This window comes from Misgurnus anguillicaudatus, unplaced genomic scaffold, assembly GCF_027580225.2.
Source record: "Misgurnus anguillicaudatus unplaced genomic scaffold, ASM2758022v2 HiC_scaffold_26, whole genome shotgun sequence".
Classification (NCBI taxonomy): domain Eukaryota; kingdom Metazoa; phylum Chordata; class Actinopteri; order Cypriniformes; family Cobitidae; genus Misgurnus; species Misgurnus anguillicaudatus.
In genome coordinates, this window is record NW_027395276.1 from 3442709 (window position 1) to 3469215 (window position 26507).

At 39.2% G+C, this 26507-nt stretch overlaps 1 protein-coding gene across 3 annotated transcripts in view; it reads right to left on the reverse strand.

The window, feature by feature from the left end:
- Positions 1-26507, reverse strand: part of LOC129443188 (glypican-5) — a 197764-nt gene that overhangs the window by 165259 nt on the left and 5998 nt on the right. For all 3 annotated transcript variants that reach the window (XM_055203638.2, XM_055203636.2, XM_055203635.2), the window contains exon 2: positions 18544-18705. In XM_055203638.2, the coding sequence (XP_055059613.2) occupies positions 18544-18652 (109 nt within the window). In that variant the 5' untranslated portion in view covers positions 18653-18705. The remainder of the gene's footprint in view (positions 1-18543; positions 18706-26507) is intronic.

A 26507-nucleotide genomic window follows, 5' to 3' on the forward strand; every position in this document is an offset into this window, starting at 1 on the left:
CTGATCTAGTTTAAGTCTGTAATTTTGGATTGCTTTTCGTTGTATCAATGTTGCACTGTTGCGTGCTGGCACTTACAATTTAGCCGAACATGTTAGGTGCTCTGCGTGTCATATTTAGGATCATATTAAGGATCAATAAAGAATAAGTTTTAAAATGTATTTAAAAGAGGGGGGTTATCTTGAGCTACAAAACAGGTAAGCAGTGGCTGGGAATTGTATATAATGCTTAGTTTTTATCATTTACAGTAACAATCACGAATTATATGTCATTTGACGAGGTTTTTTTGGTCATGACTACTTTGACGCACTAAATCTGAAAAATAAATAAGTTCACTGTATAAGAACTGTAGGGGCTTCCCAAGCAGGATTACATTTGTTATTTTGTAAATTTAGTTATCAAAAAAGGTTTTGTTATATCTTTGTGTGATGTTCTGTACATTTAAAATTTTACGAACAAAATGTTTTTTATGAACGAACGTTCATGCACATTGCCTTTCATTTTATCTTAAAAAAGAAAATAATGCATTGTCAGTTTCATCTTTGTTCATCATTTGAAAGGCAGTTTTGGAAATTTTATCAGAAAGTTCTTTCTGTGTGCTGCATGTGAAAGAAAATAAAAGTTACCCATTTATTGATTACCTGGTCTGGTCCCCCTACGAACCCATGCATACACACACATAGATGATTCAACTATCAGTTGGCTATAGAAAGATTAGACAATTCTGATTTGAATATGTAAATCTGCAGCTAGTGTGGCCCTAGCATTAGATCAAGTATAGAGAGTTTCTGTAACAGAGTTAGGCCAAGTAAAAACAATAGTATAGTATAAATATTAAATGTAGTACAAATGCTTTGATTCACAGTCAGGGTGAGACTGCTTCAGTTGCCGCAAGTCTTAACCTAAAAAAAGTCATATTTTGGGTGGTCTAGATTCACCAAAGAGTATGTAGTACAGGGGTCTTCGACTGGGTGCAGTACTGCAGTGTGTCTGCCAATCATTGTTTCATCTAAAATGAAAATATGCATTAAACGAAAATTCAATACAGTATAATCTGAAGTCATATGCTGACCAGCCAACTGAACTTGAGCACAGAGTTTAATGGAAAATGGAAACGGTGAGCATAGAGATTTCAATCGTTGTGTAGGGTAACCCAGTGGTGTAAATCAAAACAGACAGCAATGGAGTGAATGGAAAAAGAGAAATAAACACAGCAGAACAGACAGAAACCAATGGAAAGGTCAACTTGCCATGTGCCGCATGTCTGTATATGAACCGTAAAAGTGCTTGCATGTAAGGTCCCATATAGGCGGGATGCTTTGGAATGAGAGCAGCAAACCACAAACAGAATGCGGCAGTGTAAGGTTACCGCATTTCAGAGGGCAGCCTCATGCCACGGACGCTCGCTGAAATCGCCAGCAGGGACAGAGAGACTGACAAACACATGGCAAAAGAGGGTAAAGAGAAAAAACTGATGACAGAAAAATGTTTGAGGTGCACTTGGTGCTTCACGATGCCATAGAAGAACCATTTTTGGCTGAAGGGTTCTTTGGCGTACCAAAAATGGTTCTTCTATGGCATCGCAGTGAAGAACCCTTTAAGCACCTTTGTACATGCCAAAGTATGTCTTTAAACCAAATTTCAAGTGTTTCAAACCTTATACTACTACTTTTGTTCACTTATTCCATATGAAGAGATTACACAACTCCAGATCCTACTGTTTTCAAGGGGAATTAGAAAGTTATTCAGGGATGGTCCATGTGGTCCTCCAGTCATCTCACTGGAGAAGTGGAAAATGGGGATTTAATCAAAAAAAGAGGAATGAGATGAGAATTTCCAGAAGAAATCCCACTGAAAGGCTCAGACAAGAACGCACACCAAACTTAACGTCCTGTCATGAAACCAACAGTGGTCTGACAGCTGGGAAAAATCTATCTAAGACCATATGTTGCTCCATTCGAGTATCACCATTAGACTATAGGAGTACCATACGTTGTTCATTTGATTTGTCAGGTCTGTTACTGAGAATTCACACAATTACGACATTTTAAAAAATGTTCAGTTGGATCTTTGTTTGATTTTTAGAATGCACATACATATTGTATCCCATGCATCTGGACTTTATATACCAGTATCCAATATTAACCTTGACTGATTATTTTACATCTTAACAGTTCATTTAAACTGGCAAATGTTTGAAACTGTAGACAGTATGATAATTGCGCAGTGTGCTGTTGCAAGCATTGCCTCTGAATCCCAATGACTTCAGCAGAAAGAAAGAAAGGTTTATGACAGGAGGATTAACCCCCATCGCTTGGCTCTGTAAGTTACTGGTTTGCAAACTGTATAATTGCAGTGTCGCAGGGATAACAGTGAGCCAAAATATGGACCAGATTTACAGCCATGTAATTGGAAGTTATATAGTCTCTTAAGAAGGTCTACAAAAGGATTTGAGAGATGACTAATCCACTTAATGACCAAAACTCATTTCCTACACACATGGTCTGTTGGCAAAGAGAATGGCCCTCATTTATCATTCTTGCGTAGAAACGGGCGTATATGTTGGCGTAAGATTATGCTTACACTCCTCTCACCGCCTGATTTATGAAACTGTGCGTACCGTTGATATTCAGGTGTACGCAATATCTGCCCTTCATAAATGCTGCGGCCGAAAACGATCGTCATTAGAATAACAAGCCCATATAAATTCAAGTCTCCGCCTCCCCCACGCCCTCATTTTACGCCATTGACACACGAAAGACGGCAAAGAAGAGAATCCGGGGAAGTGAAAAGAAACAAAATTGTTTTATTTGGGAGTTAAAAGAGTGGGATTAAAGACACATTAATAATTGGATGACAATTTGTAATATTCTTATTATTATTTTTATTATTAATTGATATTTAGAAGAATAATTATTTATTATTATTATTATTTACTGTTGCCTACATCTAAATTCTATGTCTGCTTAATGGTTCAGTTAATTTTTTTTAAATAATATTTTAAAATGATGTAGTAACTTTTGTAGTGTGTTGTTCTGTATTTACATACAGTTGTTTGTTAGCTGTGTCTTAGATCCAGTTTGATACGGAGCTCCGGATATAATTCAAATTAACAATTTGTTTCCACGACATCCACATGTTTTACTAAGCTAATTCATAATTTGAAGTAATAATAATTGTAATAGTAATTGCGAAATATTATAATAATTAATTCCAAGGAACAAACTGTTGAATATTGGGAACAAATTCTAAATTTATGGCCATACTTTAGACTAAATAAGAAAAAGAAGTGTCCATAATGTAGCATAAAAAATAATTCGTGGCCATAATTTTGTCCGCATGTCATCATGATCGGATTTATGGCTCCATTCAACACAAGCATTTTACCTTACCTCATCTGTATTTATTTATCATCGAATGGTACGTAACTAGCTTACCTTTTATTGCATTACCATGTTTTCGTAGCACATCCTTGTGCTTTCTTGCAATGTGCCGCTTCAGATTCCAGGAAGAATATTTGCTAACTCTTTACAGTCTCTCCGCAGTCCCTTTCAATTTTTTCTTCCTGCTCAATCTTAACTTTGATTTTTACTTTACATTTATGTATAAGGCTTGAATTCCATAACTTATTGCTAGACGTTTTTACAGATTCTCGAACTAGCAAATTATCAAAGGGCGTTCTGGGTTCAACGAGCGGTGCTGAAGGAGCGGAATTTTCGGAAAGGCGCTTTGATGGTAATATTACCGCACCGCTTAACGCTTCGCTCCCGCTAAGCTCCGTTCACATGCTCACTCTGAAACATCAGGTAAAGCGCACAGGCTCTCAACTAAAGGAATACATATGCATACAAATCAAATGCTTTGGTAAAGTCTCACAAATTAAACATTGAACATTGTTGCATAAAAATAAACACTGAAGTTTATAATTACTATGTTTTTTTTACAGTGGGTCATAATATATCATATATTTTAGTTTGTCAGTGCGTTTTGGGGTGTTAGGAAGTGTTTGCGCATTTCTGCACTAACTCAAAATGTGCGTACACCACCTCCTGAGCTGGCGTAGGATTTGAGCGTGCCGTACGCCAACGTCCATATTGATAAATCTCAAAGTCGCCGTGGTTTTGGGTGTACGCAAGGTGTACGCTGGAAATTTGGTGTACGCACTTTTGATAAATGAGGGCCATTCAGTCACACAAGTAAAAGTGAACAAAGCATAGTATAACGCAAAGATATAAGATGACTTCAAGCAGCTCACACTACTGTTGCTGGGATATCTTACAGAAATATTCAAGGTTGGCAGCAGTGGCGGATGCAGAACGTGACATATGGGTGGGCATGGATTAAGTCCGGGTGGGCCTGAATCTATGGGTGTCACTTTTGAATAAGAAACTATAACAAGTCTATAAAATTCGTCAAAACTTCAGAACACTAATTTAAACAGCATACACACACACCCGAACTGCACGTCACATTTTTGACATTATTGATACTTTAAATTGTAATGCAACGTGACTTTTATTAAGCCTTTTTGGTAAAAAAAATATTGGGCTCTCATAGCCTACAAAAAAGAACCTGCACACAGTGACAGGAAATATAAATGAACCCAAAAAAAACTTATACTTTTTTAAATAACCTATTAAAGTGTTTAAATAAATACGGCTACTAAATGCTTAAAATGAAGCTTCTAACATCATATTCTCTTCATGCAAATCACTAAAAATATATTTTCGTTCTCACATATTTAAGTTAACTTACTAAATAAAGAAAGAAAAAGGGAATTGCTAGAATAATGTTAGACTCTGGGGTTAAACGAAATGACAAATAAATAAACATTTAATATACTTTTTGATGAGCACAATAGCAAGCCTACTCGTGAAGAGCGGAGCCGAGGAGCGTGCATATCAGACGTGAACGAAAGGAATAATGGATTTAATGCTTTCACTTCATTTCCTGGCAGTTTCACTTGTTAGTGAGGATAGTAATGGCTAACAAGATGACGCCGAATTACATACAACATAATTACCTAACTAAATCTGAGAGAATGCAAACACATTACAATATTTTTTCCTCCGCCCGACGGCCAAGGCGCATCATTTTTTTTTAGCCCGACAGGAATTCGCCAAAGCCCGTAATGGACGTCGGGCAAGCGATTTTGCGAGGTTTGTTTTGTAGAAAGACTCTCTTTAAAGTGAATTTCGTTTTGTATAAATTGTATCTTAATATTAATCAATGTTTGATCAAACAATTGCCTCGATTTAATAAATAGGAAGCAAACCAAGAACGTCTGTGGTGTGGATTGAAGTGAACCCACTATATTTCCGCAGCCTACGTCTTTCTGCTTTAATGCATTTCTTAAATTAATGTCTCAATTACACAGTAGGCTTATAGGTTGTTATGATAGGCTATTTGTTGCTTAAAAGCAATAGGCTATATTGTATAAAGTGTAGCAATAAACGTGGCGTGACTTATAGTGCTGCTATATCGCTATATCAAACAACATCACTATGATCAGATGTTTTCTTTCTATTTTTTACCCCGCTGTCATATTTGTTGTGTGTTTATGTTATTGAGAAGAAAGCGCGCAGCACATATTTATAACGTGTTGTTATTCAAAATACGCTTTCTACTTGCTTGCAAAAAAAAGTTCTCAAAGTGATCATGGCTGAAAGCTGCTTTGGAATATTTCATTATAACGCAACATTCAACTGCTTTAATAGTTTTTAAATAGTTATCAGGCTTACTTATAATTTTACTGTTATTAACATAACATGCAATAGATAAATTACACCACATAAAGTAGTATACATGTCTAACTATACAGAGTAGTATTTTTTACATTTCTGATTGGGCGGGCCAGCTGTCAATCTGGGCGGGCCCAGGCCCGCCCAGGCCCGCCCATAGCTCCGCGCCTGGTTGGCAGCAATTGAATAAAGCAGTGATAAAATTCATTATGCATTGTCCAATTTAACTTTTTGTCATGGCAGCCGAATTGTTGGAAAATTATAAAAGTATATAACTTTACACACAAGGTTAGATATACTGTAGATATACACCATAAATATTTTTTACATACAGTATAACACTTAAAACAGTGTGTACCTAGCAATAGTATAGCCGTCATTTCACCATCTAGGTTAATTACACTGCAAAAAATGACTTTCTTACTTTTTTTTTTTGTCTTGTTTTCAGTAGAAATATCTAAAAATTCTTAAATTAAGATGCTTTTTCTTGATGAGCAAAATGACCTAAGTAAATAAGTCTAGTTTTAAGACAAATAATATACAATTTAAGTGAAATTGTCCTTAAAACAAGCAAAATTATCTGCCAATGGGGTGAGAAAAAAAATTGTGAAATAAGATTTATTTTTTCTGAAACACTTAATTCAAGTAACATTTTCTCACTCCATTGGCAGTTATTTTTGCTTGTTTTAAGCACAAATTCACTTAAATTGTATTTTTTTTTTTCTAAAAACTAGTATTATTTTCTTAGGTCATTTTGCTCATCAAGAAAATACATCTTGATTTAAGAATTTTTAGATATTTCTACTGAAAACAAGACACAAATACTAAGTAAGAAAGTCATTTTTGCAGTGTAATAGACTTGATATAGCCCAACTACAAGTTACCCACTTTTAGCCAAAATAAACTTGATTTCAGTTTCATGTAATTTTTGCCAAAATAACTTGCGAGATGATATTACATGACATTCCATCATGTATGCAAAGTCAGCAGTGATTACAAGGTGTTTGGTTTCATTTATTTATTATTTCATTTCATTTCTTTTTGGGCCATGGTTTGACTTCTTTTCACTGACAGCCCCAATTTTGCCTTGTTGGTGGATATTAGACAAAGGATTTTAAAAGGATTATTGCTTGCTGGCTATTTCAACATTCATATACTGACACCTTACTGCAACCTTAACTCTACTGACGAATATAATAAAACATGATAAATCATTTTATTTACAATTTGAAAACATGGTGACAAACAACAACCTTGGAATAACATTTTCCAAGTTTGGGAGGAGCATGGTCATGTGATCCAACCGATCAGCACGAAAAAGTGCGTATAAATAGCCGCCTCTCACCTCTGTCCCGTGACAGTTTTTGCAGCATCCCTCCTCCACCCCATCACCTCAATCTCAGCTAGTTTAATCTATCCCAATTAAAGAGTGGTGAGGCTTAAATTCCAAGCTCTGAGACCTCCGCCCGAAAAGCACCCAAATTGCTTTATCTCATTCCAAATCGACTACATCTTAATGCAAACTTGTGAAATATACTTTGGTGAAATGTAATGGTAACAGGTTATGGTGACATATAACCTCAGCCTCCACCCAATCTTCTGAGACCGCTACAACCTAACGAGAGAGAATATTTCCAGACAAACTTGAGTAATACTTAGAAATCCTTAACTTTTTATTATAAAACACACAAGAAAGTGACAGCTTAATTAGATAGAATTTTCATTTTTGGGTGAACTGTCATGATTTACTTATCAAGTTGTCACAAACGTATACATTTCTTGAGATGTGTGTACGGATTTTTTCACGAACAAATCGTAACTCAAAATTTCTTCTAAATGTACGCAACAATTCAAGAAAACATAAAACCACCCATACACAGTAATTACGTATTTGGCTATAATTACAATGTTTATAATAATGTTTATATATACAATTTACATGATTATATTTTATATTATAATATTTTCTGTTTAATATATTATTATACATGATCTATATTATTATTATTATATACAGTAAATTATACATTATTATAGCCTACTTATTTTTTCTACACATATAAAGAAGATGCACGTAAAGATCTTCACGCTTTCCTTCCTCACTTTTTTAATCATTACATGAAAGCATCTGTTTAATGCCAAATGTAAACGTCATGTAAATGTAATGAGAAGTCCAAACTTCAACCACTTAATCTCCTGTCTGTTTTATTTAAGGTACTAATGCGCGTCTCTGTCATATTAAATGTCATATTTGTTAACGCATCCAATACTTATTTAATGTTACTTCGGTGGACACACAGCATTGGCTTCCTCCAGCGTCAGCAAAACCTCCCAAATAAAAAATGCAAAGCAAATCTGAATATTACCGATAATAATTATGATCATGGATTGCTTTTCAAGCTCTTTTGCCTCTATAACAAACTGACCAGCGCTGCGCTGCGGAAAGCCCTTATATGGAGGTGGTTTGGGCGTGTTTTATGCAAATTACCAACCTAGTGTACGCAGCCGGTCATGTAGAACAATCCAAATTGACTAATGTAAGAATAAGTACAAGAACAAATTCATGTGCGTACACACGTGTTGTAAATTAGGTGAAACGTTTTCGTGAGAAGTTCAAGTGTGCATATAAATATGAAAAACGTACGCAATTATTATTGAATGAGACCCAGTGCTTGGTCATACAAAATCTGGCAACCCACAGTGACCCACTTTTGTCACAGCAGAGGGACAGTACCTTACCCACAAGGCCATGCAGCATACCTCTGTCATCATTCAGAGCATTCAGGGGCCAGGCTGGTCCGAGACACAAGGGTCCATCACCCTCCACCCCAGAAAGCCCCGTAATCCAGCCAAGGGCTCGTGTTTCACGCGTGTTAGACGCTGATATGAGTTCATCACCTCCACAGCACGCCTCTAAAATCCCACTTTAATTAGTGACAATACATACACCCCTATCCTCTATACAGACAGCTGCGATGACAGAACACAGCATGTTACAACATAAAACTGCTGAATGAAACATTGATGAAAAAAATTTAATAAACATTTACGAATCTACTTTGGTCTGATTTGGAAATAGAGACTGAATTTAATTTCCACTAATTATGAAAATTAAAATCCAAAATGCAGGATTTCATCATCTTGTACCTCTCCAAGAATCATATCTCTGACTGAATTCAAAGTTCGTGTACACTAAGGAGTATCGAACAATATTTCATTTTTAAATAGACACAACCATGGGCAAAATAACATAAAACTTGCACTGTAGCAAATTTAAATGCATCTCGCATCTGAATTATGAGGTTATAAATGATTGATATTTAATATACAAACAACTGTAAGTCAACCCAAAAGACTTCTAATAGCCGTCCAAATACAGCCTAGACGTCTAGGCTAAAACAAGGCCAAATTTGGGCAGTCAGTGAAAATGTAATAAATGTCTAGCCGTAGCCCAAAAATAAATGAAAAAAAAATCTAAATTACACCAAACACCTTGTAATCACTGCTGATGTTGCAAACATGATGGAATATCATACATCTGAGTTATTTAGATAAAAATGACATTCATGTTTATTTTGGTCGAAGTGGGTTACTCATAGACGGACTATATCGGGTCTATAGTTAACCTAGAGATGGTGAAATGAAGGCTATTGCTTGCTGGGAAAGGTTAAATCATCAACACATAATGTAACCAGTTTAAAGCCAAACCAGACGTAACCACCTGTCACTTCTCCTCCTGTCCATCAGCAGTGTATTCACTGTCAGGAGCAGAACAGGTGACGGCAACAGGAGAATATTTAACACTCTTACCGCTCTCATCGGCTTACAGTTAAAATATCTGCCTTCTTAAGAGTCTAAGAAAGAGTCGAAAGAGTCTTGGATAAACAATTCCAGAGATGCCATGACGCGGAGTGTGCGCTTGTGCGAGATGACTGCGTTCTCTAATGTTTAAAATGATTGGATTGTGTGGTTAAAGATGATTGATGTCTATTCCCCAAGGCAGATCTGGCACCGATAACCATCACCATCAGCGCTGGATTGAGTAAGAATCTCTGCTTACTTGAACGACAATGTTGGGAATTGTTGTGTAAACCAAATAGTTTCTGAAGGATTGACATATTTGTGCGACGACAAACAAAATTAATGAGTAAAATACGTACTTGTGTCCTTTGTCTTGGACAAAATACCACACAACTGAAAAATGTAATCCATCTCATTAACAATTAAACAATAAAACAGCAGGTTTAGATTACAGATATAAAGCATGAATTAAAGAAAAAAGACACAAAGACAGAGACAGTAGCTGCGTTTTCATTACCCTCCAAATTGCGCAAATTGACATTGCGATAAAAAAACGGTTAATGGAAACACGTCAATGTTGCAAAAACTCCCAAAAGTTTCTACGCTTGAATGGTTTTTCAGGCAATTCAGAAGAGATGTATTTCGCAAAACTGCAATGGAGTTTATTTACATTTTCAGGTCACCTGATATACGTAAGTCACATAATTATTTTTTGAAGATGACGTGGTATATACTAAAACCTCCCAGAAACACTGCATACAGGTCTGCTTCAAAGTATAACCGTGGGTTAACACCAACCGCGTTTGAGGCGTCAAATTCGCGTCTAGTTTGCCCGTTGAACATTTTGAGTTTACTCGCTTCATTTGCGCGTGAAATTCAAGTCATCAAGACATTCACGTGGAAATTTGCGTCATGGGAGGGGCTTCTGCGAATCTGCTGAGACTCCACTTGCTTCCTGTAATCACGTCACTACTAGAGCAAGCTCCTGATTGGATAACACGCTGCTTTTTTCCGCCAAAGTTTCCGCAAAAATTTCAACTTGTGCGTTTGCCGCAGAAACGCTCAATTGGAGCCATTCGCGTGAATTAGACGCGCAAATTAGGCAGAATCGCGTCTAACACGCCACGCTAAATGCCTCATTCGCGCTGCGAGACCTCCAGACGCGCATCAACGCATCTTCACATTGATTTAACATTGAAATCACTCGCGCTTAACGCCTCTACCGCGGCTGGTGTGAACGCAGCATAAGAGGCTTTCCTTAATTTCTGGATAACACTCCTATATCTCTTTTGATTTAAAATGATTTACTATTACCTCCAAGAAACATTGTTACGTTGCAGCTCCTAAGTTTAAGTGGCTTACTTTGGCATTTGGATAATACTCCTTTGTCTCTTTCGGTTAAAAATAATGTCTAGTGTGGTGGATTTGATATTACCGTAGTAAACCTACCAACATCAGTCGACGCAAGAGGAAAAACTATATAACTATTAATAATTATAAATAAATAACTATTATAGTTGCATATCATCGTTTCCATTAAGAAAATTATGCTAAAGTTTTGCGCAAATCTGCTAAAAATGTCCAGTTTTTAACTCTACCTGATGTTATTCTCATCCAGTATGACTTTCTTTGCTATAGTGAAAGACTAAAAGAAAAGTTTAATGAACTTCATGCAAATGCACAGAAAAAAACAAACAGTATATTCTTGAAAGGTTCTTCATTCGCAATCAATTGATTGCACGAATAAGTCATACAGGTTTGGAAGAACATGAGAGTAAATGATGACATTTTTGGGTGAACTGCTTCTTAAATTTTCTAAATGAAAAACATTTTTCTTTTCCAACCGGACACTTTCTTCTGCTTCCAGCTCCTTAGACATCTGAAACATGTTTTGCGATGATTGGTGACGGGTCTTTCTCATGAAAATCCTACTTAGCTTCACCATGCTTTAGGAAAGACTGAACAACAACTGGGGAAATCAAAACATCATCTCATCTCTCTCCTGATGTTGGGACAACATAATGGTTTTGGAAGTGAAAGGGAGAGAGGGTGGAGAACGTGAGCCGTGTTGGCTTTGGATTGCGTGTTTGGTTGTCCGTTTCGGTTTGAGGTAATGATGTGGATAATAAGACACAAGGACACTAGGCGCCAACTTAAAAGGCGTGTGAAAGTGGCTATAATGGTGCTCTGGAGACGATACCACTCCCTTTCTCCGTGGATGTCCCCTGGCTTACACGTTGCTTCTACTCCTGTTTTCTTTCCTGTTTCTTAAAAACATCCATCATTAGAGCTTTGCACTATTACTCTTGCTTATACACTGGATTAGATATTTGAACAAAGCCCAAACTCTAGGCATTAAACTTTGGTGCACGTCCCATTCTGTGCTACGGGTATGAAGGATAGCTCAAACCATATGGCTTGTTGTTGGAGATGCGTGCTATCACTTTTATTAGCTATTCGATTTTCTACCTGGCTTGCAAAAAACTTGTAAATGCCCATGACCTGAGCCATATTTATTAACCAGAACATCAAAACCGTGGTTTTTGTGAAGCTGGATTTCTGAGCACTTTCTACTTTAATTGAAACTCAATTGTTTGTTTTTTCCTCACAATCTTAATTTTGATCTCTCAATCTAAACCGCAAAAGCATTCCCAGAATCAGCATTTTTATGTTTCCTTGCTAAAAACCTCAGCATGCGTTCTTTCGAGGACTAAAGAAAGCCTGGGGACATTAAATCTTTCTCAAACCTTTGTTAACAAACTCCCCAAACACCAGCATCCATCTCACGACAGCTGGTCTGCACAGACCGGACAACATGTTTAGACTCTATCCTCTCCGCCGTTTCCATGGGAATGACATAGCAGGTGCGTTTAGTGTGAGACTGAAGCCACCAAATTTGCTCAGCGCTACATTATGAGCACCATTTCCTGTCCCGAGCCTACTCGCTCTGACATCAGGCACTGGGTTTGTCGGTCTGTCAAAATCAAGCCAAAATGCCTCAATCCTTTTCTCTTCAGAGGACATAAGTCGTTGTCCAGGGCCAGCTAAGGAAGTAACATGGCAATGTCAATTAGTCAACGGATAAATCTACTCTCCGGAAAAGCCAAACGATCTGTGGGAGGAGAATGTGGAAGAGGAGGGTAACTCCTCTGAGACTTTAAGAGTCACGCGATCGATGATGAAGATGAGGAAAAGACGAATAACACAGAGAATGAGGAGCAGACTGGAACGGAAAACTGGCGACGGAGAGAAGGGTTTCCTCACAGCTCAGCTGGCTTTAAGAAGAAATCTACTGTCAGTGCTGATCAACAATAGGGTTCGCACACATCGATTTTCATCAAGAAGCATTTCAGATCTGTTTGTGTGTAGTAATGCAATGTACTACACATTCATCTCTTCTTGATATACATGTACTAACTCTATGGCAAAATTTCAATATCAATTTAAAAAAATGGGTGTGAAGTGATTTACTCAGGGCACTGACAAAGTGCAAGTTAAGGAACACAGAATCATGTCATTTCCATAATGACCACGCAATGTAAAGGTATTGCGGAGGATTTTCTTTATCCGGGTGGATCATCAAGACTATTGGTCCTCCTAGTTGTCAATCAGGAGTGTTGCGCAATTGCATTTTTTTTAAAAAGTGGAGAAGGCGGTTCTTTTCTAAAATTTGAGAAAATCCTCTGCACCTTTAAGAAAATTAAAATGCATATATAGGAGTTAGATAATGCCGCAAATTGTGTTGCGTGATTTGTAAGGGATAATGTATAGGCAGCAGTTTGTTTATTTTATACCCACTTATTGCATGGCTATTTACATGATGAGTAAGGTAAGGAGCATTAAATATTGATTTGAAATATTTAATTTGCTCATTTTAACTAATGCAGACCTTCCGCAAGAAAAACACTTTTACTTTCAGTTTTAAGATAAAACAAGACGTTTCAATGGTTTGGTTTTATCATTTGTAAAAATAATGTCATATATGTTATTAAATGAAATTTATATTACATTTTTGTGTAATATTAAACTTTACCTTTTGAATGATTTGCAGCATCCAGGTTTTAAGCGGTTATTATCGGAGACAAACCTGCAAATGTCATGAACGGCCAATCAGAATAATACATTTAGTGTAATAAATTTAAATAATCTCATCCCATAAAATGTCTGAAAGGGAAACTCCTACAAATGCATTAATAAATGTGTGTGCACTGTGTGTAATTATTTTTTATACATTTAACAAAAATGTTATGCATGTATATATATATATATATATATATATATATATATATATATATATATATATTTTTTTTTTATCTATATATAATGTAAAATGATCAAAATCGAAATAAATAAATATTATGCAGAAACAAACTTTTATTTTGTATACGATTAATCACGATTACTCTTTTCACAGCCCTAAAAAAAAAGTATTGACAGTAATGTTTGTGAGTGACCTTAATTCATATGCATTTGTAGGATTTATACAGATAAACGTTAACGTTTCTTAAATACATACAAGCATGTGATCAAAATATGGTAATTGTGTGTTTGTGTGGCTTCAATGACGCGTTTAATTCACCGCTACTCCAGTGCATTAACTCCACGAGCACCATTCCGTTTTTGTGATCTTAAATATCTTCAAATATGCATTTGCTGTTCGTAGGGATGGGATGATTTAGCCTGGTCCAACCAGACTCTTGTACATTCATTTCATTTGTACAGAGAGTCTGGCCACGCTCCATTGCAAAGCGTTACTTCCGTTAAGGAGGGTCCTCTGTTGAAGTTTAAAACTATTGGATCTGCCCAGAGTCACTCAGGATGTGCCATAGGCGATCGCTAACGTGTGGTCGTGACGTATATCATGCACCGAAACCGCCCAGAAACAACAAGTCCGAATAATCAGACCAACAAAACTTAGCAAACCTGGTTCTTGCTCCAGCTTTAACTTCTGTATATTCGGCAGTTTGGCAAAAACGGACCGAATAGATTTTCTCACGCTGCCATTACTGAACTACAGCTCAAACCGACCACGACCTCAACGTCATCGTTCTTAGCCACACCCCTCTGTTCGCTGATTGGACCTACAGATTTTTGCAGGAGAAAACGAAATTCTACACAGCAGTCCCAGACGTTGTACTGAAGCAAAATGAAAATTAAGCAGAAGCAGGTAGGAGGGCGGAGCCAGGCTAGGGACGATTACCGGTTTCACGATTAACCATGATAAAATGTCCTGACTGTTAGTAAAATTAAAATTTAATTATCATTACAACTGTGTTTGATTACCGTGATTTTAAAATATTGCTGTAAATCCTGTCCAGCCAGAATCAGTTTGACACAGGCACGCACATGCAACATAGTTTTTTGCACAAGAAGGCATTTAAGGGATAATGTATTGTATTCATTCACGGTAAACTTATTAGAGAGATTTATTTATTTTTTTATCAAAGAAAAATTTTAGGGACATGAAATATTAAATTGGGATTTTCAAAAATAAAACTTGTTCAAATGTTTTCAGTGTGTGTATCAGTTCTTTTTGAACATTTCTATATCATTTTAACAAAACCATGATAATATTGATAACCGTGATAACTTTGGTCACTATAATCATGATATGAAATTTTCATCCCATCCCATCCCTAGTCGAATATGTTAGGATGACTTTGAATATAGTGTATAAAAACATTTATGGGGCTTTAATAACATTCTGACTTTTCATAACAGTAACAAGTAACACACTTTATCAGATTTGGATCGTCCCTGTTAGTCCGATACCTGATCCAGCAAAAAAGGTCTGAATCAGCCCAATCCCAAATATTGGATCGGTCCACCCCTACTTTTCATCACTCAGTTTTTACTGTGGTTTTAGGAAAGCCGGCGAGAGTTGAAAAAAGTAAAAATTTGTTTTCATAAAAATGAATTTCATTTTCTCACAGACAGTGTAAACTCTTTTCAGTGTCTATTATTTTGCCTTTTATCATACACCAAAATCAGATTAAATGCAGTGAAGATAGATTGTTGAAATCAGTCCACTGAACACAACTCAAGGAAATAAGAAGAGACAGATTTTCACAAACAGAGGCAGACACATAACTCGAATAGTTTTGGGGAAAAGCATCAGCCTCAAAACCAAACCATCAATTGTTTTCAACTGGTGGGTCATGAACTAAAAACGAGTCGTAGGTCTGTCTGCTCGTAATTAGGTGATGACGGTACGGTACGGCCAAAATCATTATGGTAATGGTCTATATTATAAGGTAGTAATTTTATAGAAGAATCAATGTCTTTCTGAAAGGACAAAGAGTTGATTGAGCAGCATAAATGAAGGTATGTGTATGGTTTGCACTTTTCTTTTGAGAAATAGAAAACAACAATATCCATTATGTGGGGTTACTGCTACTAGATCTAGTTAGTATATCATGCCCGAGCATTGGCCTGAATTAGTGCCTCTGAGAGCTCATTCATTCACACCAAGCCTATATATATATACATATGAATGAACTGACGGTAGACTTTAATAACAACCGGTTCTCTGGGCCAAAGCACACACAACTCCGCGTATGACTGAGATTCTTTAAAGCCCTTCTGTGGATTATGGTTTGGCCACTGGGTTAGACACACTTGTGAGACCGAGTAAGCAAACCTGAATCCCCTTCTACATATAATTTGAACTCATAAAGCAGAACCTAGCATAATAGCTTAATTGAGACTAAATGCAGCTAGCTCATAGTTTCCTAATAGACACATCCGAGGCTTTAATCAAGATGATGAAAAGCGGCTTCCCACCAGCGTGTAACCAACGCCAAAGATGAAACTCTATAGCAACTCCATCAATCGCAGGCTGCCAAACCACATGGAACAAACCCACCACGGTATCTTTAACAATTACATGAGTTCAACCACACAAAGACACAGGTACTGTACACAAAGGCAGCAAACATTCTGATCTGGGACCAGTATATTATGCCCTTTTAAAAGACATTACAATATATTCATTCAACCAGAGCAAACACACTCATTCAGCCATCAATGTTTGTGCTCATCCATGTTCCATGAAGAATATTTGCCTTATAATGGTTCATCCATTCATGCATTCAGCTACCCATTTATCCATTCAACCATCCATCAATTCTGGGCAAGTTTGTTCTCGTCCATAAAGAATATTTGCCTTAAAAAAATTGTATCCATCCATCTATCAATTCCTATTTATCTATCCATCAACCCATCCATTTATCCACTTATTTATCATCCACCCATCCATCCATCCATCCATCCATCCATCCATCTATCCATTCTGGGCAAGTTTTTGTTCATCCATGAAGAATGTTTGCCTTAAAATGTTTTTATCCATCCATCTATCAAATTCCCATTTATCCATCCATCAACCCATCCCTTTATCCATTTATCCACCCATTTATCATCCATCCATTCATTCTGGGCAAGATTGTGCTAATACAACAAAAGTGTTTGCCTTAAAATGTTTCATCCATCCATTTCTTCATTTATTCTTTCCATCTATTCATTCTGGGCAAGTTTGTTTTCATCTTTAAAAATGTTTGCCTTAAAATGATCCATCCATTCGTTCATTCATTCATTCATTCATTCATTCATTCATTCATTCATTCATTCATTCATTCATTCATTCATTCAATCTCTTCATTCTGGGCAAGTTTGTTCTTATCCATAAAGAATGTTTGCCTTAAAATGTTTTATACATTCATCTACCCATTTATCCATCCATACATCAACCAACTCATCCATCCAGGGCAAGTTTGTGCTCATCCATAATGTTTGCCTTGTTTTTATCCATCCATCCATCCATCCATCCTTTTACATTTATCCATCCATCAACCCATCATTTCAACCATTTACCTATCCATTCATCCACCCACCCATCCATCCATCTATCAATTCATCAACCCATTCATTCATCCATCCATCCATCCATCTATTTATTCTGGGCAAGTTTGTTCTCATCTGTCAAAAATGTTTGCCTTATTATTTTTTGATACATACATCCAACATTCATTCCATCATACATTCATCTACCCATTTATCCATCCATCAACCCATCCATCCATACATTCTGAGCAAGTTTTTGCTCATCCATGAAGAATGTTTGCCTTAAAATGTTTTTTATCCATCCATCTGTCCATTCTTATCTATTCATCCATCAACCCATCCTTCCAATCATTTACCCACCCATCCATCCATCTATCAATTCATCCACCCATTCATTCATTCATCTATTAATTCTGGGCACGTTTGTTCTCATCTGTCAAAAATGTTTGCCTTATTATTTTTTGATACATACATCCAACATTCATTCCATCATACATTCATCTACCCATTTATCCATCCATCAACCCATCCATCCATACATTCTGAGCAAGTTTTTGCTCATCCATGAAGAAAGTTTGCCTTAAAATGTTTTTATCCATCCATCCATCTATCCATTCTCATCTATCCATCCATCAACACTTCAACCATTCACCCATACATTCATAAAACCACCCACCCACCTACATCATTTATCAATTCATCCATCCATCCATTTATTCCATCTATCCATTCTGGGCAAGTTTGTTTTCATCTGTCAAAAAACTTTGCCTTAAAATGTTTAATCCATCAATCTATCCATCCATCCATTCATTCCATCATTCCGTTATTTCATCATTTCATCTATTCATTCTAGGTAATTTTGTGCACATCTGTCAAAAATATTTGCCTTAAAAAGTTTAGCAAATGTAGATGAATGTTGCTGCTTATAAAACAGAGTATTTCATTGGTTAATTCATACTTATTTTATAATTTTGCTTTAAAATTTTATGACTGTATTTTTCTGATTAAAAATTATTTCAGAGCATATACATAGAGATTAACACTGAATATCCTAAAAAACTAATCCAATTTTGGCCAAGTTTTACCATTCTACAGTTTATCTGTCTGTCAACCCATTTATTCATTCATTCATCCATCCATCTGTCCACTCATCCTTTCATCTACCCTGGAAAGCAGTTGCGTGTCCATTGATGATGTATCTCAGCTGTATGCTGTTTGATCTGATGTTTTGGGTGGTGTCTCTCTGGACCGCCGCTCTGTAGCTCTCCTCCATCCTCCGTGTACAGCATGATGGTCCCGTGTGTTTACACACCGACAGGTCCACATCTAACAAAGACAGGCAAAGATGAGCAGAGAAATTTGTGAGAAAACAGTAACATCAGTGACACTAAAGACACACAGAGTGCAGAAAATGAACTCAAATTTAAACTTAACCAACATTATATTCCTGGTGTTCCAAAAAGGTCATGGGATCGATTCCCAGGAAACACGCATACTGATCAAATGTGTGTACCACTGTAAATCAGCTTTAGATGGGGCCTGCCAAATGCATAAATATATACGGAGAAGGAGAGGGTAAGACAGATAGACTGGGTCATCTACCATGATCACTGACATGAGGCCTGTGAAGAAACTTCATGCTGTATGTCCTGGGTGCACTTTAAAGACACCAGGCCTCTACTATGACTCATGGGACATAAATGAAAAACTATTTGGGATTGGGTTTCATTAGCTGTAAAGGCAGGCAGACCTCCATTGGGAACCGATTCAGGTCAAACCACAAGCACCTGCTCTTCAGGACAGCAGTGATCCTGTTTCAAAAACCCGGGACACATACAGAACGTCACCAGCCCGTATCATCTTTGGCATTTGTTCCTCTCAAAGCCTTAATTAACAAATCATAGAATAAATTCAAGCCCCAAATTTTGGACCACAGCAGGTGCCCGTGGTTTTTAACTTGGCCTGATCCCATAATCATCATCAAGTAACAACCGGGTGCCGTAACAAACATTCACTTGACTGCCTAGATGAAGTCTTTTTTCTGCTTTATTCTTGTTGATGACATCACATTGACTTCAGTGACACCAGGGTCACAGTGAATCCTACAGATCAAACAGACTATGAATGGACTATGAACCCAAACACACTTTTGTTAAAACACATCGTCAGTAAGAAATGAAAATGTTTAAGGTTTATTTAGATTAAGAGTTAAGCAAACTCCTGATGTTTTCCCCTAAAAAGTTCAGAAGCAACTTTATGCAACTTAAGGAAGGTCATTAAAGTACATAGTAACCAAAACTGAAGTGATCCTGTAGAGAAGCTCTTGCAGCTTTAAAGCGCTGGCGTACGTTAGAAACAGCAGGATATTTACCCACAACTGATGTGATGTTTTTGGGTGGAACCATGCTTTAAAGAAAACATCTCTCAGAAGGTCTGGGCAGCACACCTGCATTTCTTAAACCCGCAGGCGTGCAGCTCCAGTGTTTGGCTTCGTGGAGCGCTGGCTGGTATTTCTGCCCACATTAAGACACCATTAAACGATGCCAAGTAAAGGGGGTAATGGGTTTTGGAAAACAGAAGAAAAGAAAAGAGTGTGGAAGGTTTAACAGATGTTTTTAAAGACTCCAAGTTTTGTAAAAGTAAAATCTATGGTCACTGGTCAGGCAGGACAAGCACAAAACGCAGCGGTCAACTGAGATGTGGCCAGAAACCTCATCCACAGACTCCAGGGTCTACATGATGTGAGCACACGTGTATAAACCAATGCACATTTTTTGGAGAGCACAGCTTAAATATCCTGGTTCCTGCCGCAGGTACACACGGCTGGGTCAAAAGAGCAGCAATATCCTCACCTCACCTGCCCTTAGCAAATCAAACATAAGGATAAAAGTCTAACTCTCGCTGTTAAAACACAAGAGAAATTCTTGCACTGTGCTCCCATAAATTTTATAGTACATCTATTTATCTGTATACTAGTTAGACACATCTCTGTGTTAATATTTGCAAAACACATTTTGTATTGTTTTAACACAGTTTGTGTTTTCCTTTTTATTTATTTAAACACAAAATAACAAATAGTGCGTTCAATAGCATAACACAAAACAATGTATAAACAATTAAAACATCCTTTCTTAGAGTGTGTCTCTCTGTCTGTCTGTCTGTCTACATGTCTGTCTGTCTGTCTGCATGTCTGCCTGCCTGCCTGTCTGTCTGTCTGCCTGTCTGTCTGCCTGTCTGTCTGTCTGTCTGTCTGTCTGTCTGTCTGTCTGACTGTTTGTCTTGTCTGTCTGTCTGTCTGTCTGTCTGTCTGTCTGTCTGCCTGTCTATCCATCTGTTTGTCTGTCTGTCTGTCTGCCTGCTTGTCTATCTGTCTGTTTGTCTGCCTACCTGCCTGTCGGTCGGTTGGTCGGTCTGTCTGTCTGCCAGCCTCTATGCCTGTCTGTCTGTCTGCTTGTTTCCCTGTTTGTCTGTCTGTCTGTCTGCCTGCCTGCCTGCCTGCCTGTCTGTCTGTCTGTCTGCCTGCCTGTATGTCTGTCTGCCTTCCTGTCTGTCTGTCTGTCTGTGCCTGCCTGTCTGTCTGTCTGTCTGCCTGTCTGTCTGTCTGTGCCTGCCTGTCTGTCTATCTGTCTATCTGCCTTCCTTTTTGTTTGTCTTTCTGTCTGTCTACCTATATATCTAACTGCCTATATATCTGCCTGTCTGTCTGTGCCTGCCTGTCTATGTGTCTCTTTGCCTGTTTTTCTGTCTGTCTGTCTGCCTGCCTGTCTGTCTGTCTGCGTGCCTGCCAGCCTGTATGCCTTCCTGTCTATGAGTCTGTCTGCTTGTTTCTCTGTTTTTTGTTTGTTTGTCTGCCTGTCTGTCTATCTATCTGTTTGTCTGCCTGCCTGCCTGCCTGCCTGTCTATCTGTCTGTTTGTCTGACTGCCTATCTGTCCGTTTGTTTGTCTGTCTGTCTGTCTGACTGTTTGTCTTGTCTGTCTGTTTGTTTGTCTGCCTGCCTGCCTGCCTGCCTGTATATCCATCTGTTTGTCTGTTTGTCTGTCTGTCTTTCTGTATGCTTGTCTATCTGTCTGTTTGTCTGCCTACCTGCCTGTCGGTCGGTCGGTCTGTCTGCCTGTCTGTCTGTCTGTCTGTCTGCCTGCCAGCCTCTATGCCTGCCTGCCTGTCTTTCTGTCTGTCTGCTTGTTTCTCTGTTTGTCTGTCTGTCTGCCTGCCTGTCTATTTGTCTGTCTGTCTGCCTGCCTGCCTGCCTGCCTGCCTGCCTGCCTGCCTGCCTGCCTATCTATCTGTCTGTCTGTCTTTCTGCCTGCCTGACTGTTGTCTGTTTGTCTGCCTACCTGCCTGTCGGTCGGTCGGTCTGTCTGCCTGTCTGTCTGTCTGCCTGCCTGTCTGTCTGCCTGCCTGCCAGCCTCTATGCCTGCCTGTCTTTCTGTCTGTCTGCTTGTTTCTCTGTTTGTCTGTCTGCCTGCCTGTCTATTTGTCTGTCTGCCTGCCTGCCTGTCTATCTATCTGTCTGTCTGTCTGTCTGTCTTTCTGCCTGCCTGACTGTTGTCTGTCTGTCTGTTTGTCTGCCTGCCTACCTGCCTGTCTGTCTGTCTGCCTGCTTGTCTATCTGTCTGTCTGTATGTCTGTCTGCCTGCCTGCTTGCCTGTATGTATGTCTATCTGTCTGTCTGTCTGTCTGTCTGTCTGTCTGTTTGTTTGTTTGTTTGTTTGTCTGCCTGCTTGTCTATCTGTCTGTCTGCCTGTCAGCCTGTATGTTTGTTCCTCTGTTTCTCTGCCTGTCTGTCTCCCTGCCTGTCTATCTGTCTGTCTATTTGTCTCTTTGTGTGCCTGCCTGTTGGTCTGTCTATCTATCTGTCTGTCTGTTTTTGTCTGTCTGTCTGTCTGTCTGTCTGCTTGTCTGACTGACTATCTATCTGCCTAACTGTCTGTCTGTCTGTCTGTATGCCAGCCTGTCTATCTGTCTGTGTGCCTGTCTATCTATCTGCCTGCCTGCCTGCCTGTCTATCTGTCTGTTTGTCTGACTGCCTATCTGTCCGTTTGTTTGTCTGTCTGTCTGTCTGACTGTTTGTCTTGTCTGTCTGTTTGTTTGTCTGCCTGCCTGCCTGCCTGCCTGTATATCCATCTGTTTGTCTGTTTGTCTGTCTGTCTTTCTGTATGCTTGTCTATCTGTCTGTTTGTCTGCCTACCTGCCTGTCGGTCGGTCGGTCGGTCTGTCTGCCTGTCTGTCTGTCTGTCTGTCTGCCTGCCAGCCTCTATGCCTGCCTGCCTCTCTTTCTGTCTGTCTGCTTGTTTCTCTGTTTGTCTGTCTGTCTGCCTGCCTGTCTATTTGTCTGTCTGTCTGCCTGCCTGCCTGCCTGCCTGTTGTCTGTTTGTCTGCCTACCTGCCTGTCGGTCGGTCGGTCTGTCTGCCTGTCTGTCTGTCTGTCTGCCTGCCTGTCTGTCTGCCTGCCTGCCAGCCTCTATGCCTGCCTGTCTTTCTGTCTGTCTGCTTGTTTCTCTGTTTGTCTGTCTGCCTGCCTGTCTATTTGTCTGTCTGCCTGCCTGCCTGCCTGTCTATCTATCTGTCTGTCTGTCTTTCTGCCTGCCTGACTGTTGTCTGTCTGTCTGTTTGTCTGCCTGCCTACCTGCCTGTCTGTCTGTCTGCCTGCTTGTCTATCTGTCTGTCTGTATGTCTGTCTGCCTGCCTGCTTGCCTGTATGTATGTCTATCTGTCTGTCTGTCTGTCTGTCTGTCTGTCTGTTTGTTTGTTTGTTTGTCTGCCTGCTTGTCTATCTGTCTGTCTGCCTGTCAGCCTGTATGTTTGTTCCTCTGTTTCTCTGCCTGTCTGTCTCCCTGCCTGTCTATCTGTCTGTCTATTTGTCTCTTTGTGTGCCTGCCTGTTGGTCTGTCTATCTATCTGTCTGTCTGTTTTTGTCTGTCTGTCTGTCTGTCTGTCTGCTTGTCTGACTGACTATCTATCTGCCTAACTGTCTGTCTGTCTGTATGCCAGCCTGTCTATCTGTCTGTGTGCCTGTCTATCTATCTGCCTGCCTGCCTGCCTGCCTGTCTATCTGTCTGTTTGTCTGACTGCCTATCTGGCCGTTTGTTTGTCTGTCTGTCTGTCTGACTGTTTGTCTTGTCTGTCTGTTTGTTTGTCTGCCTGCCTGCCTGCCTGCCTGTATATCCATCTGTTTGTCTGTTTGTCTGTCTGTCTTTCTGTATGCTTGTCTATCTGTCTGTTTGTCTGCCTACCTGCCTGTCGGTCGGTCGGTCGGTCTGTCTGCCTGTCTGTCTGTCTGTCTGTCTGCCTGCCAGCCTCTATGCCTGCCTGCCTCTCTTTCTGTCTGTCTGCTTGTTTCTCTGTTTGTCTGTCTGTCTGCCTGCCTGTCTATTTGTCTGTCTGTCTGCCTGCCTGCCTGCCTGCCTGCCTGCCTGTATATCTATCTGTCTGTCTGTCTTTCTGCCTGCCTGACTGTTGTCTGTTTGTCTGCCTACCTGCCTGTCGGTCGGTCGGTCTGTCTGCCTGTCTGTCTGTCTGTCTGCCTGCCTGTCTGTCTGCCTGCCTGCCAGCCTCTATGCCTGCCTGTCTTTCTGTCTGTCTGCTTGTTTCTCTGTTTGTCTGTCTGCCTGCCTGTCTATTTGTCTGTCTGCCTGCCTGCCTGCCTGTCTATTTATCTGTCTGTCTGTCTGTCTTTCTGCCTGCCTGACTGTTGTCTGTCTGTCTGTTTGTCTGCCTGCCTACCTGCCTGTCTGTCTGTCTGTCTGCCTGCTTGTCTATCTGTCTGTCTGTATGTCTGTCTGCCTGCCTGCTTGCCTGTATGTATGTCTATCTGTCTGTCTGTCTGTCTGTCTGTTTGTTTGTTTGTTTGTCTGCCTGCTTGTCTATCTGTCTGTCTGCCTGTCAGCCTGTATGTTTGTTCCTCTGTTTCTCTGCCTGTCTGTCTCCCTGCCTGTCTATCTGTCTGTCTATTTGTCTCTTTGTGTGCCTGCCTGTTGGTCTGTCTATCTATCTGTCTGTCTGTCTGTCTGTCTGTCTGTCTGTCTGCTTGTCTGACTGACTATCTATCTGCCTAACTGTCTGTCTGTCTGTATGCCAGCCTGTCTATCTGTCTGTGTGCCTGTCTATCTATCTGCCTGCCTGTCTATCTGCCTGTCTATATGCCATTCTATATATATGCAGGTCTATATGCCGGACAGATTGGACAGGTGAACTGGAGACTTGCTGAGACAAACAACCCCACACGCTTCTGATTGAATAGAAACTGCATGTCTACACCTAGAGTAAAAACACAACTTAGGATACATTTTGACATTTCTGTGTTTAGCATATCCCTCTATCCAAAGTGATTTATAAAAAAATATTAAGGATAGTTTGAAAACACTACACAAAGTTGCTAGTGCAAAGATCTACGGTACCAGGCGAGCTACAGAAACACTTTGTAAGGAAAGACTTTCTAAATTATATGACTGGAAAAAGTGATGACATTTCTAAGCAGATGCTTCTAAGGCCAGTGGATCAGCCATGACAAGAAGCAAATCCTAGGTGCCTTCTTCATTGCATTAAAATAGCTCATGGATCATCAACTGGAGAAATAAAACTAACAACCTCTTAGTCCAGCACCCCGACCCTTTTTGCATGGCAGAAATCCATATGCTTTATAATACACTTGCAGGTTGTGGATGCATTGAAAAAAGTTTGACTGAGGGAATACAGACAAGCAGAGGAAAGCATGCAGGTGTTGAACCCTGTCTGAAGTCTGAGGAGGAGTAAATATGTACAGACTTTGGGTTTTTCTTCTCATGCCAGAGATTGAGATCATGAATGCATTGGCTGTTCTGCACATTTTATTAAAGAACAGAATTCACATAAAACTTATTTGATGTTTCACACAAACATTTATAAACGTGCCGTGGTGAACATTCAGCTTTACTTACAGACCTGCGGCTTTACCATTTAGGTTACGATCACAAAAAAATTGCGAAAGCAAAATGAAATCAAATTAAATGTCTTTACAGTAATCAACTGTAGTTCTTTCTAAAAGTAAAAAGATTTAATTGATTTACACTAAATACATTTCATACCCTTTTATATTTTTAGGGCTTTTCTGTTCCTATTCCTGGACCATTCGGTATCTTGATATGCATCACTAACGCACATTAATATTTCATGAAATGAAAACAAAATAATGCATTTTCAATACCGTGCCAAATGCTGCTTTTAGTAAAAACACTTTGTAAATAAATAAAACATCATATCCATGTTTATCATCAATATCTCCAATACTTCAGAAAGATGTATCAGTAAAAGTCCAGCTGTTTGAGTCTGCAAATAACCTGATAAACATTGCAGTAGATTGGGGCAGTTTCCCGGAAAGGGTTTAGGTTAATCCAGGACTAGGCATTATTTATATTAGCTCATTTAAAGCTGCGGTCGGCAACTATTTTGATCATATATTTTATCATATTCACTGAAACCAACACTATGCTCTGATAGAACAACATAAATTAGACTGTTTAAGAAAAAAAACCCGTGCTTCTAGCTCCACCTAGAGCATGTTATTTGTTTAGCAAAAATCCACCGCTCCCGGTTCATTTGGTCCAATCAGCGCATGGCTGTGTAAAAGCTGCCTGTCAATCACAGTACCTGCACACGCCACAGATCCCCCCTCCCCCTTACGCGCGTTACAATATCACGTGCATCCGCCTGAAGTTCACAAGTGTGTTGGATTGAACGCAGCGTATTGGCGAAGAGAACTTTCACTAACAAACTTCCGATTCCTCGGTTAACAACCAGAGCTAGGAAAACAACCAATGAAAAGAAGGAAACAAATATAGAAAGCGACCGTGACCGTAATAAAACTAGGATCAATATCGGACCAGCATTTGAAAGGTGGAGGAATCTACGAGATTTTAAAGGGTTCAAGCTGGATGCAGAGCTTGCCACGTTTCTGCTCGACAGGTAATTGTGCTTTATCAACCATTAATTGTGTTTCGGAGTGTTATGTAAGTAATCGAAGTATTCTTGCTAAGTATGCGTTCACAATAATACTGGTGCACACGCGCTGACAAGAACAAGCTCGAGAAGGGAGGTGGCTCGGTGGTAGTGAAATTGTAAACATTTGGAAACTGCTCAATCCTCCAGAGT